This window comes from Hibiscus syriacus, unplaced genomic scaffold (genome assembly GCF_006381635.1).
Source record: "Hibiscus syriacus cultivar Baekdansim isolate YM2019G1 unplaced genomic scaffold, ASM638163v2 tig00111937_pilon, whole genome shotgun sequence".
NCBI classification, from domain to species: Eukaryota; Viridiplantae; Streptophyta; class Magnoliopsida; order Malvales; family Malvaceae; genus Hibiscus; species Hibiscus syriacus.
Genome location: NW_024063215.1, coordinates 369,501 through 388,854, shown reverse-complemented (window position 1 = coordinate 388,854; position 19,354 = coordinate 369,501). Strand labels below are relative to the sequence as shown.

General features: G+C 33.4%; 1 protein-coding gene across 1 annotated transcript; it reads left to right on the top strand.

The window, feature by feature from the left end:
* Positions 1–337: 337 nt before the first annotated feature.
* On the top strand, positions 338–1,062 carry LOC120172998 (protein SPIRAL1-like 5). The gene is made up of 2 exons (XM_039180301.1): positions 338–638; positions 728–1,062. Exons 1-2 carry the CDS (start codon positions 402–404, stop codon positions 800–802), a joined length of 312 nt encoding a protein of 103 aa, XP_039036232.1. The 5' UTR covers positions 338–401; the 3' UTR covers positions 803–1,062.
* The last annotated feature ends 18,292 nt before the right edge of the window (positions 1,063–19,354 follow it).

The following is a 19,354-nucleotide window of genomic DNA, read 5'->3' as shown; positions in this document are numbered from 1 at the left end:
TTTTTTCTACTTTGTGTATAGTTTTTCTCTTTGGAGTATTTCACGTAAATCTTAGTATTATTTATTTTGTTTTCTTTTCAATCATATTTATTTATCATTAATCGTTCTGATAATAATAACGCTAATGTACATAATTGGTCTAGTAGGTATGGCGGAAGGGTTTTCTACTAAGAGTGTGAATTTAAGAATTTATGTTAAAATTTTAAGAGTGAAGAATTAGATTACTAATAAAAAAACATAAAAATTAAAAAAAAAATTAAGGGATATTATCTTACCTCAACACCCTTGGGTCCATTCTTAGGCATAGAGCTAATTAAACACAATATATATATTAGGGTTTTCTCCCTTTCTTTCCCTTGTCTGAAATTTACTTGTCAGCTAACTCTAGCAGTAATCCAACCATGAGTAGAGGTGGTAGTTACGGCGGCGGCCGGAGTTCCTTGGGCTACCTCTTTAGTGACGAAGAGCAGCCAAGTGCAGCAGCCCTAACACCACCGATCCAGCCTCCATACGGGATAGATATCACCCCAGAGAAGCCCCCAACTCCCAACAAACCAAGTTCACAGAAAGACAAAGAGACGAACATTACCAACAATTATCATAGAGCTCGAGGACAGAATTCAGGCAACTTCATAACCGTGAGTTCTTTCACATCTTGAAATGGAAAATATTATTAGTTCTTCATTTTAGCTTTTAAGCTAAGTAACTGTGTGTTGTGAGATTTCAGGATCGTCCATCAACAAAAGTTAAATCGGTTCCTGGCGGAGATTCATCTCTGGGTTACCTGTTTGGAGACAAGTGATGCTGTCTTGTTTCAGATAAGTGGGTTTCAAATAGTACATCTGCAGTTCTACTGGTTGAACTTGCACTGGTCCTTGTACTGCTATATTAGCAATTTAATTGGCATCCTTTGGTATTAAGTTCTCATGAATTAATCCGCCAGAAAGTATATTTCTGTCATGAAGGTATGATTTACGGTTTTACTTTTATCAGGATTGTGTAGTAACCAGAAGTTTAAGTTCCTGTCCTGTGTAAAATATTCATGTAAACTTTGATTATCAAGTAATGGGTTTTGTGCTATATACAAGGATGAACCGAGGGGTGTATTTAAAATTTTTAAATTTTCTTATATTTTAAATTTTTTATTTGTATTTTATATTGATTATCTAATTTTGTATCTCCTAAAATTTTTAATATAATTTTTTAAGTTCGCACTCCTAACATAAATTTCTGCGCCCGTTTCTCATCTGCTTAAAATCTCATGATGCTAACCTTAAAATCTCATCATCTTTGATGCTAAGAAAACTCTTTGGAGTGTACCATCAGTTTCTTTTTTCGGTTCATGAGAATAAGAGCTGCCGATATTATTGGTTCTAATATTTTTTACTTGTTCTTGATAAATTAATCAAGTTGGTCACCAACGGATCCATAAATATTTTTCAAAGTGGTCATACGTACGTTAACAATATAATTTTTTTAAAATTGGATTAGTATAAATAAATTTTATGATGGGCATCATCCATAAAATAAGTAACTAACGGAAGAAAACTCAAATATCATGGTGGACACCATCAATAAAATAAATAATTAATCGAAGATATTTCAGATCTCAGTGCTCACCCTCACTAATATGTGGCTCCAGCATTCTGCAGGTGTAGTAGTATCAACCTTCTTCAAATCATCGATAGTATATTAAAAGTTAGAGTAACTAAATATTAGTGTTCGATCTGCAGAACATAATGGCAGCTGTATTCATATATTTATATTTTCCCCTATTTCCTTTACCATTTTTTCATTAAAATATCTGTTTTGAATTTTTTTTAATATTCAAATTTTCATGAATATAGTTCCAAAAGGTGTATTATTTTACGTAACATCTTGATTTCTTTGATCGGATTTTTTCAGTTTCGATGATTAAAACATTCTTTCGAGGATTTTAATATTCGTTTGAATCGTTGAAAAGTGTCTAGATCAATTAAATTTATTGGATAAATGATGGTTCGATTCAGGATTAAATTACTCAATAAGTGAAATTTGAAAATTTAAGGACTAGATTGTAATGTTTTCAAAAGAGAAAGGATTTGCATGGTGATTATCCCCAAAATATTTTTAGTGGATTTTCATGGAAAGTACAAAGTATATGTGCCAAGATTTTATTAGAGCTGCTGGTAATAGTTACAGCTGCTGGTAACATTCAACCCATATCTATACAATATAAAAAAAATTATTTTTTATAAAAAATCTCTAATTAAAAATAAGTATATAAAGTATATCACTTATTTATTACCATGTAAGTGTCTATAATTTCATTATGTTGCCATTTTAGAATCATCTTGTTATCTTCCATTACAACATTTGCCAATCAATAGTTGCTTGACCAATTCCTAATTAATATTATTTTTTTAAATTAATTATTTTAATTTTTATAACATAATTAAAAGAAATTAAAAAAAGTATGTGTTCAATTGTGATTGTATAACAATTTTTTTACGATTAAATATCTTAAATGATAAGAAGATATTAAGCACTTATTTTAATTAAAAAATAGCTTAATGTAAAAATAAGTGCTTATACAATATCTTGAAATAATATTCGGTGCCTAAAGAATTTTTCGCTAAAAATAAGTGTTTAATGTTTTCTCCGTTACACATTTATGTTTCTACTGTTATATTTTTTAAATTTTAACTTTTCTAATAATAAAATGTTTTTTAAAACATTAAAAAACTTACTTTCACCGAAGTAGCTAACAAAAAATTTTCTTTACTTGCTCAAGTATAATAAACATTTGTAAATACTCATAAAGAAATAAAACAACAACATTTATATAAAACGGTCTACATCAGGAGCTCTAAAAACATAATAATTCAATTTATACAAACTATCGTTTAAAACAAATTATGACTCAAATATACAAAATGAGGTATACAAATATACATGCCCTCTAAAGAAGAACTCGAGACGTACTCTGCTCTGAAATATCGGTCTAGATCTTGGCTCAACAAAAGCTCTTCAATAGCTCCACCTATGAATCTGCGTAAGAAAACAAATTACAATCGCTGAGCTAACTAGACCAGTGCCACATTAACAACTAAACCATACTAAAAATGTTCATTTCATGCTCAAGCTAACTGATAAAATACAGAATACTCGTATACCCACTCTCTACTCTATGGTAGACATCATGGTGCGGCTGATGGATTATGCATCTCAGAACTCATACACTCATCTAGCCTATCGAGAATGAAGCCCAAAATCTTTATATCGGACACAACACCCTCGACTAACCCACCCCTTGCGAGTGTCGGACCTTGCGCCCTAGTTAGTCATTTAAAGTGCCTTGCGCACTACCCAAGGATATTCGGACTTATTCTATACTTCAACACTATTATTTTTACTAAAGGAACTCGGGTGTCTTGATCGTTTCCCGAGCATCAATCAAGGCTAGTTTTATGTCACCCTAATTGATCTCTTTTCTAAGTGTGATTAATCATTATTAACGTTTCCACTTGAAATCTTATTTGAAAGTAATTATAGAGTTCTTGGGAAACCTCATTGTCCTCTTAAAATTTCTTAAAAAATAATGCTCCAAAATGTACACTGGTACCGATACTAGTCATTCGATATCGATATTGATATCGATCCTTTAGTATCGATACCTCTCCTTGGGTATCAATACAATTTTTAGGTTAGATGTTTTGAAAATATGCCCAGTATCGATATCGATACTCCTATAAGGAGTATTGATACGTCTACCTTGGGTATCGATACTCCCATGAAGACTGATACCAAATTTGGCTTAGATGTTTTAAAAAATAATCAATATCGATACTTACCCTTGGAGTATCGATATTGGACCCTAAGTATCAATATTTCTTTAATGAGTATCGATACTGTTTTTGAAAATTAAATAATTTTTGGGTTGAAATGAAATTTTTCAAAGTTTTGGGATTATTTCAAAATTATTGTGTTTGCTTTTTTAAAAATAATATAATATAATTTTTTAATTTTAAATAATTTTTTAAAATTACCAGATTGTGACACGTGTCACTTAACGGAGAAAACTAACGGTTCGTCACGGCGTGACCTATTTTGAGTAACGGTATGAAACGTTAGGCACCAAACTAGAACAAAAAAACGTTAGGCACTAAACTGGAAAAATGGACATACGTTGGGCACCTTTTGTATATTAAAGCCAAAAAAGATAATAATCAATTTATGTTTTGTTTAACTTCTCTTCCTTGTAAACCAAGCATCGATTAGTTGCCGATTTGAATCTGTGAAGTGTGCTTTTTCAATTTCAGTAGTAGATTTAGGGCATTGGAACATTTCATAATTCGGAGGTCTCTTACGGAAGCTGCTCTCAACCTGGTGTTGGGGGTAGCCTACTATCTTACCTCCCCCTTACCCCATATATATGGGAAAAAGGGACAGCCATTTTTTAGAGATTTAGGAGATTTGTGAGAGGTAAGGACAACGATTGATTACAGGGCGGGCAGTGACGGGTGGGTGACCGTTCGACGATGACGATGATGATCGGCAATGATTGGTAATGGGGTTGAAATGAGATATTTTAGTTTTTCAAAGTTTTTTTTATAATTTCAGTAAATTTTGGGTTTTCTTAAAAATTCGGGTTTTTAGGTTCTGTGTGGAATTCTAAATGGTTGAGTGTGTGTCGTATTGGTTTAGGGGATTACAAAGATAGAACCAAAACACCTTTTACAAAAGGATAAAAGATTGTAAACAAGAAAACCTCTATGACGTAGGTGTTTACAAATTAAGCTCACAAAAACTATATTTACAATAAAAAAAGGAAAATGAGATTGAAAAAACTTTTCTCTTGATATAGATTGCTTGAATAAGTGTTGTAATATTCTTAAAGTGTCATCAATTTGTTTTTATATGTTGAAATGAGTTTGTAACCGTTTCTAGCCTTTGGGGATGATTTGGAGCCATTGGATTCATTAATTTTGAGCATTTAATGCTCACATGCACATTTGGTATAGATATCGGGAAGTTGGTTTTGAAACAAATCATCCTAACTGTCAAAATTATAGTCGTTGAACCCTTGGTATTGATATTGTTTACGTGAGTATCAAAACTTACCTATTAATATCGATATCAACATCATGGTATCGATAACAAAAAAAGCTTTTTGGAATTTTGGTCTTGAGACTGGAATGTTGGTCTCGAGACTAACGAGGGTTTTTGGCTAAACTCAAGTGTTTTGAGCTTTAAAACGATATTTATAATTTATGAAATTTCTCAAGAACACTTATGATTATTTTTCAAACTTAAAAACGCTTTAAAATAGTTTATACAAATTATTTATAAAATCTTAAACTGCAAATTTTAACAACTTAAAACATTTAAAAAATCATGTTATATCAAAATCAAAAGTTGGTTCAACAAGGTCCACAACCAAAACAAAAATAAAAAAGAGCACCAATTATCAAAATTAAATAAAAAAAAACTATTGGTTCAATAGCTTAAATGTACCAAAGTTTATACAAATTATTTATAAACTCTTAAACTGCAAATTTTAAATACTTAAAACATTTAAAAAATCATGTTATATCAAAATCAAAAGTTGGTTCAACAAGGTCCACAACCAAAACAAAAATAAAAAAGAGCACCAATTATCAAAATTAAATAAAAAAAACTATTGGTTCAATAGCTTAAATGTACCAAAGTCAAACGAACTGAGAAACTTAATACAAACGAACCGATAACATAAAGGACCAAGCGTACTTAATTAAAAAAAAAATCGGTGACTAAAGTCGGTCAAACTGAAAAATAAAGGGGACTATTGACATAGTTTGCCCTTAAATTTATTTTAATTTATTAAAAGTATGATTATATTGAGAGAATATATAAATAACAAGGACCAAATATGTAATTATATAAAAATATTTAACGACAGTTAACTCGTGCTGAGCACATCTTAATTAAATAAGAACGAAAGTAGGGGTGAGCATTTGATCGAGTCGAGTAAAAAATTTCGAATTATTTGAGTTGACGAGTCATATTTTCAACTTGAACTTAACTTGAAATTTTTTCGAGTCGAGTATAAGAAATTTGAGTCGAGTTATTCGAGTTTCTAGACTAATTTTATTATAATTATTTATAGTATTATGGCAAGGATTTGTTCCAAAATTTTGACCTTCTTTAACACCTCATACATATATTATTTTCACATTATAATATTATTTAATATATCAAATAAAATCTAAAATTATAAAAATATATTCATAATATTATATTTTAAAGACAATATTTTGAGAGTAAAATATTGAAGAGAGTATAAAAGAGTCAAAGAATTGATGGGAAGAAAGAATTTGCAAATAATTGTAGTCAAAATATCAAATTGAGTAAAATGCAAAGTTAAGAGACTAAAAAGGAGTACATTTTTAGTTTAAAAAAGTAAGGATTGAAATTACATAGGTATTCTATTATGGTATATGAGCATGTGGTTCAAATTTGATAAAAAAAATAGACTTAAAATAAAGGATAAATTGAATAAATAAGGAAATTATGAAAAATTAAGGGACTAAATTGAAAAATATAAAATTTGTTATCAAAACGAGTAATTGAAGTACATATGTATTCTAGGATAGTTTAGGAGCATATGGTTCAAATTTGGTAAAAAAAATGGACTTAAAATGAAAGAGAAATTAAAGAAATAATGAAATCAGGGACTAAATCATAAAACTGTCAAAATACTTAGTTAAATATTTGGTTTTTCGAGTAACTCAAAATTTCAAAATTTCAACTTGACTCGAACTCAAAAACAGAATTGATAATTCGAGTCGACTCGAATAACTTGAAATTAAAAAAAATGATCTTTCGAGTCGAGTTTTACTCACCCCTAAACGAAGGTAACCATATCATATGTATTTTGAAATCTGTGACAAAAAATGAACAAAACACAAACATAAGTGATCATCTATGTTGTTAATTTTTTTAATTTGACACAAATTTTAGGGTCAATACACAGGGAGATTGCATATAGATGAGCTAGAATAGCCGCCTTTTAAACAAGTTGTCAAAGTGTTATTGTACGAAAACCTTAATATACAATTAAGGAAAGACGCTACTGGAAATGTTATTATTTTTTTAACATTTTCGGTAAAAATTTATCTAAAAAAATATTATTTCTACTTGAAATGTTATTCGGAAATATTTTAGGTATCGCTTTATCTAATATATTACTAAACCCGGTAAAATATCTAATAATAACATTTTCAATAGAAATAATAATTTTTAAATAATTTTTTACCAAAATTTTTAAAAATTAATAACATTTCCAGTAATTTTTTCATTATATTAAGCTATCCCACGTAATACTTCTCCACTAAACATGAGCATGAACAATTACAACGAAATAAAGCCTGCATCAGATGATAATTAAAAAGTAAAATATATAAATGAAAGATAATAAAGAAAAAAAAAGTAAAGAACATATATGAACAATTACAACGAAATAAAGCCTGCATCAGATGATAATTAAAAAGTAAAATATATAAATGAAAGATAATAAAGAAAAAAAAAGTAAAGAAACATATATCTCACTGTCCGTACCCTCCAGGACTGTTTAATGTAAGAGGTTGGAATGTGGTTATCACATGTTTATGTACTCTCTGCATGCTTTTCAATTGTACTATCTTTCAATTGTACTATCTGTATGCTTTTCAACCGTTTATGCACTTAGAGGTGCTTAATTAGTTGAATGGTTCGTGAGTAGTTCGAATTTTACTCGGTTAAAATTTAGTAAAAATTCTATTTGAATTGACTCGACTCGAGACTTTAACGAATTGAGTCGAGCAAAGTCCAAATCCACTTAATAAGTTCGCAAGCAACTCGTTAATTTTTTATAATTTTTTAGTAGTCATTTTAAAATATTGTTTCATTTAAAAAATACTAATTTACTAATAGATAATAAAAACATGATAAATGGCTAATTTATTAATTTATAGTATTAGTAGATTTTACCTATAATTAAAAAAATAAGATAAAAATTTTAGTGAGCTTAACGAGCAACGGGCTTAACTAGCAACGAGCTTAACGAGCACAAGTCGAATATCATTTGAGTAGTGTGTCATAACGTCTCCTCGGGGAACCCGTTAGACTTAAAAATTTATTTTCGGGGAAAAAACGATGAAATATGATTTGAAAAAATGGTTAATTTTAGAGTCACCACCAACCATTAAATTAGGTACCTAAATGATTATATATTTTTTAAATATTTGGAATTACAAACTTTAAAATATATTTATGTTACGATCCTACTATTCATTTGAATTTATTTAAAAAGTGTGAACAATCTTCGGGAAAGAACTTCCTTTGTATTTAGGAGACTTTCCCATAGATTTCCCTTACAAAAAATGTTATTTCACAATTTTTGTAAAGATAAAATACCATAAAATAAAACAAAATAAAAGTACAAAAACGATGCAAAATACCCGAAATAATTAAACGTAGAACAAAGAAAATGGACCAAAATAGCAAAAACATAAACTCAAAGGACCAAAATAGTACAAAAAGGAATTTAAAGGACTAAAATGACAAAAACATAAACTTAAATGGCTAAAATAGTAAAAATAGAAACTTAAGAGACTAAATAGAAAATACAGACATTTAAAGGACTAAAACAACAAATAAAAATAAACCAGATCCACAATCATTATTTTAAACAAATACATACACTTGAAATGGAAATAAGCCACTAATAAAACTGAGGACCAAAATAAAATAAGACAAAAACATCCAATGTTGAATAATGATTAAACCAAATAAGAAGTAGTGACCAAAATAAAAATTTATAAATGCATAGTACAATGTACAACTTCACAAAATATTAACAACAGATGGCCTAGTGACCAAAATAAAAACTTTACAAACATGGTGCACTAAATATAAAATAAATAAACTACAATAAGTGCTCATAAACAAACTTTACAAAACACGGAGGCCCTTATAACAAAATTTACTCATGCTGGAAAATACACCTCGCCCCTACATTATACGATGTCGATTAGTGTGTGGGTTATATACCCCCTTTAAGGGTTGAGAAACCTACTTTTTCATTCCCTCCCCTTCTCAGCCGCTCTAAAAAACAGAAGGGGAGAGTTTGAATAAACTCTCCGTAGCCACATCCATGGCACTTCACTCCAGCCACCACATGTGGCAACCCAAAGCCCCAGTCACCGTGAATCGGTGGCCACAGTGACCCAAACACCACAAAACCCCCTACCCTCTCTCTTTCTCCTCTATTTCCCATCTATAACAAGCCTAAGAACCGAACTACCCACCTCCAATCCGATAAAATAAAACCCAAGCCTTTACCTTCAAAAGCAAATAATCCATAGTCCGATGAAGCGGCAACAATGGTCGAAAAAGGGTAAGTTTTCTTCTCTGTTTTTTTTGTTTGCGAATGGTTCCCCGTATTTTTCTCTTTTTCTTCTCTTCAAATGGCTCTCCTTTTCCTCTTTGTCTTTCTCTCGTTTTATTTTTCACTCCTACCGAATCCCTTTATTTTTTCTTTGAAACCCCAGTCTCTATGAATATCTTCTCTCTCATTTTCCCTTTCTCAAATCCCGAATCCTCCTCTCTGTGTGATATTATCTTCCTTTTATCTTTGATGGCTTGTTTTCCCGAGAAATATGATTTGAGTGCTCTATTTTCGGCTGATTGACATATTTATCTTTCTCGGGATTTTATTGGATTTGCCTTCGATTTTATTTTTATTTTTCTCTGATTATGATTGGATTTGGTGACTGGCTTGGCTAATTGATTGTCTCTCTATTACTGTTTGGTACGACTCGATGATGATGACGGCTCGGGCGTATCGGTGGCGACTTATGCGACGGGAGGACTAAGATGTAGGGAACATTCACCGACTGGGAGCTGGGTATTCACTGGCAGCGGCTGCTTTAGGCTTAGAAGATTATGGTGGAAACCCTAATCTACTTAGGATTACTAGGTCGAGTCGGGTCTGGACCAGTTTGGGTTTGGCTGATGGGTCTGCTGAGCTAGGTCAGGCTTGATTGTAAATGGGTTGGGCTGTTGGTTTAGAGAGTGGGCCTCAGTTGTAGTTAGGCTTGCGGTTGATGGATCATCAACTGGGTTGATGTTGTATATAGGCTGTTGGTTGAGGCCTGCAAAATATATGTAAAAATATTTAAATTAAAAATAAAAATAACCATAATAATATTAAATATAATATAATAATATTTTTGGTAGATTCAGACAAAAACGGATGTCTACAGCTGCCCCTTTTTGCACATTCTTATGTTAACAAGAATAGGACAAAGACGAAAAAAACAACCAGTTTTTGTCTGGTTCTCTTTTTTTGGGTTTAAAATTTGATGTGTTTGTTGTTGGGGACGACACGACTCATACACGATGAAGAGGTCTGGTCGTCTAAGGTGACATGACTCCTACGTGATGACGAGATCTGGTCGGTGGATGACACGACTCATATGTGATGAAGAGTTCTGGCCATCTTTAGGGAGGGTGATAACATGGTTCCTATGCGATGAGGACGGCTGGTTATCTAGGGGTGACACGGCTCCTACGTGATGAGGAGGTTTGGTCAAGGGATGACACGGTTCCTATATGATGAGGATGGTAGGCCATCTTTAGGGATGATAACATGATTCCTACGTGACAAGGACGGCTGATTATCTAGGGGTGACACGGCTCCTACGTGATGAGGTGGTTTGGTCGGGGATGACATGGTTCCTATGTGATGAGGACAGCAAGCCATCTTTAGGAATGATAACACGGTTCCTACGTGATGAGGACGGTTGGTTATCTAAGGTTGATGTGACTCCTACGTGATGAGGATGACATGCCATCTTTAGGGATTATGATTTCAAGAGAAACCGACTCAAATATTTTTTTCAAAAGAAACAAACTTAAATATTTCTTTCAAGAAAAACAAACTCAAAGATGATGTGTTTCAAATGCAACTGTCTCAAAAGAGATAAAATTCGTTTCAAGGGAAACGACTAAAAGATGACGTTTAAAGGGAAATTGTCTCAAGCGAGATAAAATTTGTTTTTAAGGGAAATGTTCTCAAAGATCGGTGTTTCATGGGAAACTGTCTCGAATGAGATAAAATTCGTTTAAAGGGAAATGATCTCAAAGATGTTTGTTTTGTTTCAAGGGAAACATACTCAAAGATGGTAAATTTTGTTTCCAACGAAACAGATTAAAAGATTTTTCTCAAAAGAAACTGTCTCAAGAGTGACAAAATTTTGTTTCCAAAGAAACAGACTCAAAGATGGGTTATGTCTTAAGTGAGACGAAATTTGTTTCAAAGGAAACAATCTCAAAGTTTGGTTTTTCTTTAGAAACTGTCTCAATAGATACAAAATTTGTTTTTAAAGAAATAGACTCAAAGATGATTTTGTTAAGAGAAACAGACTCAAAGATTTTTTTTTAAATGAACAGACTCAAAGATTTGTTTCAAGAGAAATTATCTCAAGAGAGACAAATTTTGTTTTAAAAGATTCAAAGATTATCGAGATTGTTTCCCCAATTTTGTTTCTAGGGAAACAATGTCAAAGGTGTTTGTTTTGTTTCAAGGGAAACAATTTCAGGATTTGTGTTAAAAGAGGAAACTGTCTCACGCGAGAAGAATCGATTTTGAAAATCTCAAGTGATATTAATTTTGTTTCAAATACAACAAATTTAAATTTGTATCTCAGAGAAAAATGTCTCAAGCGAGACAAATTTTGTTTTGTGAGAAATTGTCTCAAGCGATACAAATTTTTTTTTAAAATTCTCAAAATTTGTGGAAAAATATCTCAAGCGAGACATAATTTTTTAAAAGAGAAAGTTGTCTCAAGTGAGACAAAATTTGTTTTTAAAAAAACTTTCTCTAGCGAGACGACACTTTGTTTTTTAAGAAGATAATCTCAAGAGCTCATAGGATGTGTATCAGTTCCTACAGGTTGAGGAAACGTCTTCAGAAGATCTGAGTGTTGACTTCAGGAAGTCAAATTTGTGGATGGCATTTTTCTTTCAGGTTGAAGACATATGGTTATTTTCGAGCTTTTATTTTCTTGAAAAATCAAAATGTTGCATTTATGACTGCCTAATCTTGGATGTTTATGGGTGTCATGATGAAGTTTTTATTTTATTTGAATTATTGAATTTGTCCTCAAGAGAGGGAAAATCAAAGTCTGTATTGCACATGATGATGAATGAAAAGATGCAAATTTCATGTGTCATGTATGTATGTGTCTGTCTGTATGTGTTGATGTATGTTTTCTCGATCTAGAAGGAGAATGGTTGTGAGAGCAGTCTTCACTCTATCATTGATTCTGTTTGTCTTCATTTCCACTAGGGTGTACTCTTGCAAACCTCGACCTGAGACAATTTGTTTTCTTTGCCCCATTAAATTTTGCCCCAAAATTTAGCTTCCCTTTTCCCCAGCTTCGATCTTGAGCTTCAGAGGGTCCTTCGTTGAATTCCAAGATACTTCCAAAGAACTTATCTTGTTTGAAAATGTTTTTCTTCCTTTGGATTTTCAAAATTTTGAAAAATATCGAAAGGAATTTTGAAAAATATCGAAAGGAATTTTGAAAAATATTGTCTCCTTGTAGGTTTCACAATTGAAACAAATCATAAAATAGGAGTTCGTTGATTATCAAAAGAATCAAATGTTCTTTTTAATCTTTGATAGTTACAAATCTTTGACAAATATCAAGATTGGCAGGTTGGTTTTGAGGTAGGCTACCTAAATTCTAATGTTTATCTCATCAATTCGGTCATCGTGAAAGTCATGGCATGCCCCTCTTTCTTGGTTTGACATTTTGATCAGAGACGGAAAAAATGTCACAACTAGCATAGTCAACTGCTAGACTCTTTAGAACACTTTTATTTCAGTTCTCTGACATCTTCCATTTGTTCAAGCTTCGTAGACTCCTATAGTCAAGGTAGTGCATAAATTTTGATCTAAAAATGAGATTTTTGAATGCTCGTGTATGTTCGACTATAACAGGTGTTCCTCAACTCCCTTAGTCTATATTCACCGAAACTCCTTATTTAGTAAATTTGATTTAATTTTTCCATTGTTTAGCTAGCTGAATTCAGCTTTATTGTACATATATCTTATAAATGCCTTTGTTTGGCTAGATGAAGGATTCATGTCATCACAAAGTCTTCGACTTGACAACCACAGTGGAGCAAACACCGAATTGCCAAGTACCCAATCAATGTCATGGTTTGAATGTAATCCATTAATAAAGCCAAGGCTTTCGAGTTTCCTCTATAACTAATTGCTTTAGCGGAATAGCTCAGACTTAATGTGTGTATATATATATATTCTTGGTATACGGATTCCATTTCTTAAGCTTGATGAGGAAAACCTGTTATAGTCCCAGTGTTTGTTGAAGGTCATAAAATCTCATCATTAGAATTCAATTTCCAAGCAACTAACTTAAACTAGATTCATCTACTTAACCATTCCATCTAAGAAGATCATGATCATCATCGAATATCATTAACATAAGTAGGAATCAATTAGTTTTACAATCTCGTGTTCTAGTTGCCTCATTTTGCCCGCTCCTAACACATACCTGAATGCCAAGCCTTTGATTGGCTATACATACGAGGAGGGAGCTAGCTTGGTCCCTGCAAGAGAAGAGTATGTATTCTGGTGTATATTTAGAGTAGGATCAATAGGTCATTGTTTTACTGGTGTTCAACCTTGTCATTTGTCAAAGATTTACAACATCAATTATTAAAAAGCTTTTAATTAAAATGATATCCAAGGAATTTCAAGATTGAAATTTTCTCATTGTCCATTCCCTAAGAAGAAAGGATTTTATTTAAAATGTTCGAACGTCAAGTGACTTACAAACATTCACTCATAGATAGAAAAACAAGTTCAAACAAGATGACATGCATGAGAATGCAATAACACTCCTGCTGGATGCCCCAGCCGACTCCCGATCAGAATACCCCATCACACATTGAATGTCAATGCCCTTGAATCGATCAGATCTTGGACATTGTGCTTCAATGTCCTATAATTCTCAATGGTATACCCCGAGCTCCCAATATGATAGTTGTATATGGCGTTAACATCATGACCTTCAGGATATGGGGCCTATCTTGGTTTGGATTAAATCAGAGTCACAAGATTTATCTCAACTAGTGTTGGGAGCAGCTCCTCATATGTCATTGGAATTGGGTTAATGCGAGTCTTTCCACGGAACGCCTTATATGGTTTGGTCCCTAGACTAGCTAGATAAGATCCTACAATTTTAATCTCAATTCTTTCCTCATTATCGGCGTGGCTAGTGCCTCTTATCTGGCCATTCTTGACTACTCTTTTGATCATTTATCCACACATAACAGTGTTAGAGAAACTCTTCATGGCAGTTCTAACCATGTAGTTGATATATGGATATTTTAATGTGTCAATGAATAGAGTGATGAACTCTCTTTCAGTTATTGGTGGATGCACTTGAGAAGTTACATCCCTCCATCATTGAGCATATTGTCGAAAGCTCTCATCACTCATCATCTCCATATTCTACAGCATTGTTCGATCTGGGGCCAAATCAATCATGTGCTTGTATTAGCCCAGTAAGGCACGAGCCAAATCCTTCCAAGAGCGGATTTGAGCACGACTCAATTGGTTATACCACCTAGAAGCTGGTCCAGTTAAAATATCTTGGAAGAAGTGGATTAACATTTGATCATTGTTGGTGTACCCCATCATCCTTTGAATGAACATTGTGAGATGGGCACTAGGACAACTGGTTCCATTGTATTTTTCAAAATCAGACGTCTTGAATTTAGGTGGAAGTACCAAGTCAGGAACCAATACTAGTTCGGTTGAATCCATTTCACTGTGAAAGCTTTGTCCTCTCATTCCTTTGAAGGTCTCTCTGCACCACTGTTTTAAGTTCTCAGGGATCTCATTCTTGGCTATTTTCGTCGCTTTAGGAACAAATATGTTATGATTAGTAGAATTACCCTGAGGATTTAACATAATTGTATAGGTTTCAGTGGCGGAAAAGCCTGCTTGGTGGCTTGGAAGCTTGTGGGGAGAAATGAGGATTGATGGATTAGCATAGGCTATCGCACATTCAGAGGTTTCACGGGTCAAGGAAATCTTCTCTTTGCCTTTTTCTTGGTTGAGCACAGTTAATTTTTCTACCATTTGGTCAACTAGGTCTTTTTGGTATTACAAGATACGATCCATGGTGGCCTTTTACATTTGCTCCATTTTAACTTCCCACTCTACTTGCATCTTTTGCAAACTCTCTTCTAGCTCATTCTTTAGCTCCTCAAATTTTGATTCCATTCTCAATACTATGTGAAAAAAGTTTCACAGTTAGAAGCACTTCCTCGGCGTCCTCCACGAGATAAACTCGTGATTCCATGATTAATGTATGTAAAAAAAATGCCTCAATGAATGCCATGCAGAATGCGAATATGTAAATACAGATGCAAAAAAATGTGAAAATGTTTAAATAAATGCAGTGCATAATGCAAATGCAAAATGTATCGATTTCCAAAAGTAATCATTTTTAGAAAGAGTTCTATTCATCCAAAAGAATTTTCATATTTACAAGAGAGATTCATAGACGAATGTGGTTTGTGATACGTAATCTCCAGGCAAAATGCCAAGCTCGGACCGCTGAATTACGATCTTCCTTGTTATGAAAACTCTTTTTCATTTTAATGGTCACTCTTTTACTATGATGATTACTTGGTTAATCAACACCTTTCTTTTATTTATGATGATCATGCAATACCAAACAATAATAAAAAAAATCAAACATAGAAAATGTGTCTGTACAAAAGAATTCAAATATCAAGCAAATATCAAGAAAATAAAATAATGCAGGTAAAGAGAAGAGGTTTAGAGTCATTTCTCCTTTGTGTACACTTATTTTGGGCACCTACTCACAGACAGAGGTTCGGTATAAATTTTATCAGGTGTGTTACTATGGCTCACTATATGCGGTATTGGGTTCTAAGAAAAAGGGTAGTCGAATTGTCCATGTTGGTGCCTCCTTAAGCTGCCAAACCCTCAATCCTGACCCATTACAGGCTCGTGCGGACCAAGTTCAATTTGAGAGGATACATTCCCTTATGCCCATACGGAGAAACAATTTATCTCACGTATACATAAGGTATATGAACCCCAAAGGTTACTAGCTAAAACCCATGTAGAGAAACATATTATCTCACGTAGGCTAAGCTTTCACCTCAATCTAAAAGGGACAAAGCTCGTAAGTGAACTTATGGTATGTACATGCACATGTTTTGTGTGATGAGAAACTCACAAACCTTTAAAACACGAAAAAAATAACACTCTCATAACTTCCAAAACCTGTTCAAATTGAAAACCACTAAAAATCAAAAAATCAATTAGTTAAAAAATGCATAATATGTTGAAACTCGAAAATAAATAAAAGTGTTGAAACTCAAAAATAAATAAATTGATCGTAAATTAAATACAATTTAAGTTTGTAATTCTCAAAATAAAAAACAATGTATAATCGTTTATGGCCTGACTCTCGAGGTCCCCAGCAGAGTCGCCAAATTGTCATAACGTCTCCCCGGGGGACCTGTTAGACTTAAAAATTTGTTTTTGAGGAAAAACGATGAAATATGATCTGGAAAATGATTTAATTTTAGAGTCGCCACCAACCATTAAGTTAGGTAGTTGGAAACCTTAAACGATAAAAAATGGTATGCGTTTTACCAAAGATTCGTTTTTAAGAGTTCGGAAGTCGGTTATGTATGGGGAAGGATTAGCACCCCACAACGCCCAAATTTTGGTACCTAAATGATTATATATTGTTTAAATATTGGGAATTACAAACTTGAAAATATATTTATATTACGATCATACTATTCATTCGAATTTATTTAAAAAGTGTGAAAATCTTCATGAAAGCACTTCTTTTGTATTTAGGAGACTTTCCCATAGATTCCCCTCACAAAAAATGTTATTTCACAATTTTTTTAAAGATAAAATACCATAAAACAAAACAAAATAAAAGTACAAAAGCTGTGCAAAATACTCAAAATAATTAAACGTAGAACAAAGAAAAATATCGAATATAAAACAATTTCTTATGCAAAAAATCCTCGAAAAGATACTTTCACTTTAGTTGGGAGATATCTTCGTAGATTTCCCTCACATTGAAATTTCTTCATTTTTCTAATATTAAAACGATAATGATTGGAAACATGCGAAATAAAAATATTTACAATAAATAACGGTAAGCATATTTATTTATATGTGATTCATAACATAAAAATATATACATACATAAGGGATTGATATAAATGCAAATGAATATTACAACCCAAAATAATATGATCAAAAAGTAAATATTAAAAATTACAAGGACCAAAATAGCAAAAACATAAACTCAAAGGACCAAAATAGTACAAATAGGAATTTATAGGACTAAAATGACAAATAGAAACTTAAATGGCTAAAATAGTAAAAATAGAAACTTAAGGGACTAAATAGCAAATACAAACATTTAAAGGACTAAAATACCAAATAAAAAATAAACCAGATCCACAATCAATATTTTAAACAAATAAAGACACTTGAAATGGAAATAACCCACTAATAATACTGAGGAGTAAAATAAAATAAGATAGAAACATCCAATGCTGAATAATAATTAAACCAAATAAGAAGTAGTGACCAAAATAAAAAATTTATAAATGCATAGTAAAATGTACAACTTCACAAAATATTAACAACAGAAGCCTAGTGACCAAAATAAAAACTTTACAAACGTGGTGCACGAAATATAAAATAAATAAACTACAATAAGTGCTCATAAACAAACTTTACAAAACACGGAGACCCTTATAACAAAATTTACCCACGCTGGAAATTACACCTCGACCCCTCCATCATACGGCGTCGTTTGGTGTGTGGGTTATATACCCCCTTTAAGGGTTGAGAAACCCTACTTTCTCATTCCCTCTCCTTCTCAGCCACTTTAAAAAATAGAAGGGCCCAACCACATCCATGGCACTTCACTCCAGCCACCACATGTGGCAACCCAAAGCCCCGACCACCGTGAACCGTGGCCACGGGGACCCAAACACCACAAAAGCCCCTACCCTTTCTCTTTCTCCTTTGTTTCCCCTCTAAAACAAGCCTAAAAACCGAACTACCCACCTCTAATCCTATAAAATAAAACCCAAGCATTTACCTTCCAAAGCAAATGGTCCCTGGTCCGATGAAGCGATGACAGTGGTCGAAAAAGGGTAAGTTTTCTTCTCTATTTTTTTTGTTTGTGAATGGTTCCCCGTATTTCTCTTCTTTTTCTTCTCTTCGAATGGCCCTCCCTTTCCTCTTTGTCTTTCTCTCGTTTTCTTTTTCACTCTCACCGAATCCCCCAGTCTCTCCGAATATCTTCTCTCTCGGTTTCCCTTTCTCAAATCCCGAATCCTCCTCTCTGTGTGATGTTGTCTTCTTTTTATCTTTGATGGCTTGTTATTTTCCAGAGAAATAGGATTGAGTGCCCTATTTTTGGTCGATTGACATCTCTATTTTTCTCAGGATTTTGTTGGATTTGCCTTTGATTTTATTTTTATTTTTCTCTGACTGTGATTGGATTTGGTGACTGACTTGGTTGATTGATTATCTCTCTATCACTATTTGGTACGGCTCGACTAGGGATGGCAATGGGTCGGGTCGGGTCGGGTTTTTGGGCCACCCGACCTGACCCGAGAAGAAAGGGTTCTCCACCCGTGACCCGACCCGACCCGACAAAATTAATGTTTCACCCGACCCGACCCGACCCGAATATATGACTTAGAAACCCGACCCGACCCGACCCGACCCGAAATAAAAAAAAAATTAATTCAATGAAAACATTGACTTAATTGAAAAAAATTATATATGGAGGGATATTATTGTAATTATCCCTAAATATATAAGATAAAATTATATATATTTTTCGGGTCGGGTCGGGTCGGATTTTTTTACCCTAAACCCGACCCGACCCGACCCGAACAGTGCATTTAAAAAAAACCCGACCGGACCCGACCCGAACCCGAAATTTTTTTAAAAAAATCCGACCCGATCGGGTCGGGTCGGGTCGGAACCCGTCGGATTCGGGTTGAGTTGCCATCCCTAGGCTCGACGACGATGGCAGTTCGAGCGTGCTCGGCGATGGCTCACGCGAGGGGAGGACTGAGCGATGGGGAACACGCGCCGACTGGGAGCTGGGTATTCATTGGCAGTGGTTGCTTTAGGGTTAGAGGATTAGGGTGGAAACCCTAATCTACTTAGGATTATTGGGCCGGTTCGGGTCGGGTCTGGACCGGTTCGGGTTTTGCTGAT

What these genes read in the sequence shown, in the direction of transcription:
- LOC120172998 (XM_039180301.1), top strand. Translation starts at nt 402, where the DNA reads ATGAGTAGAGGTGGTAGTTACGGCGGCGGCCGGAGTTCCTTGGGCTAC. An exon ending in ATTCAGGCAACTTCATAACC is followed by an intron (nt 639 to 727) that starts GTGAGTTCTTTC and finishes GTGAGATTTCAG; the next exon opens with GATCGTCCATCAACAAAAGT.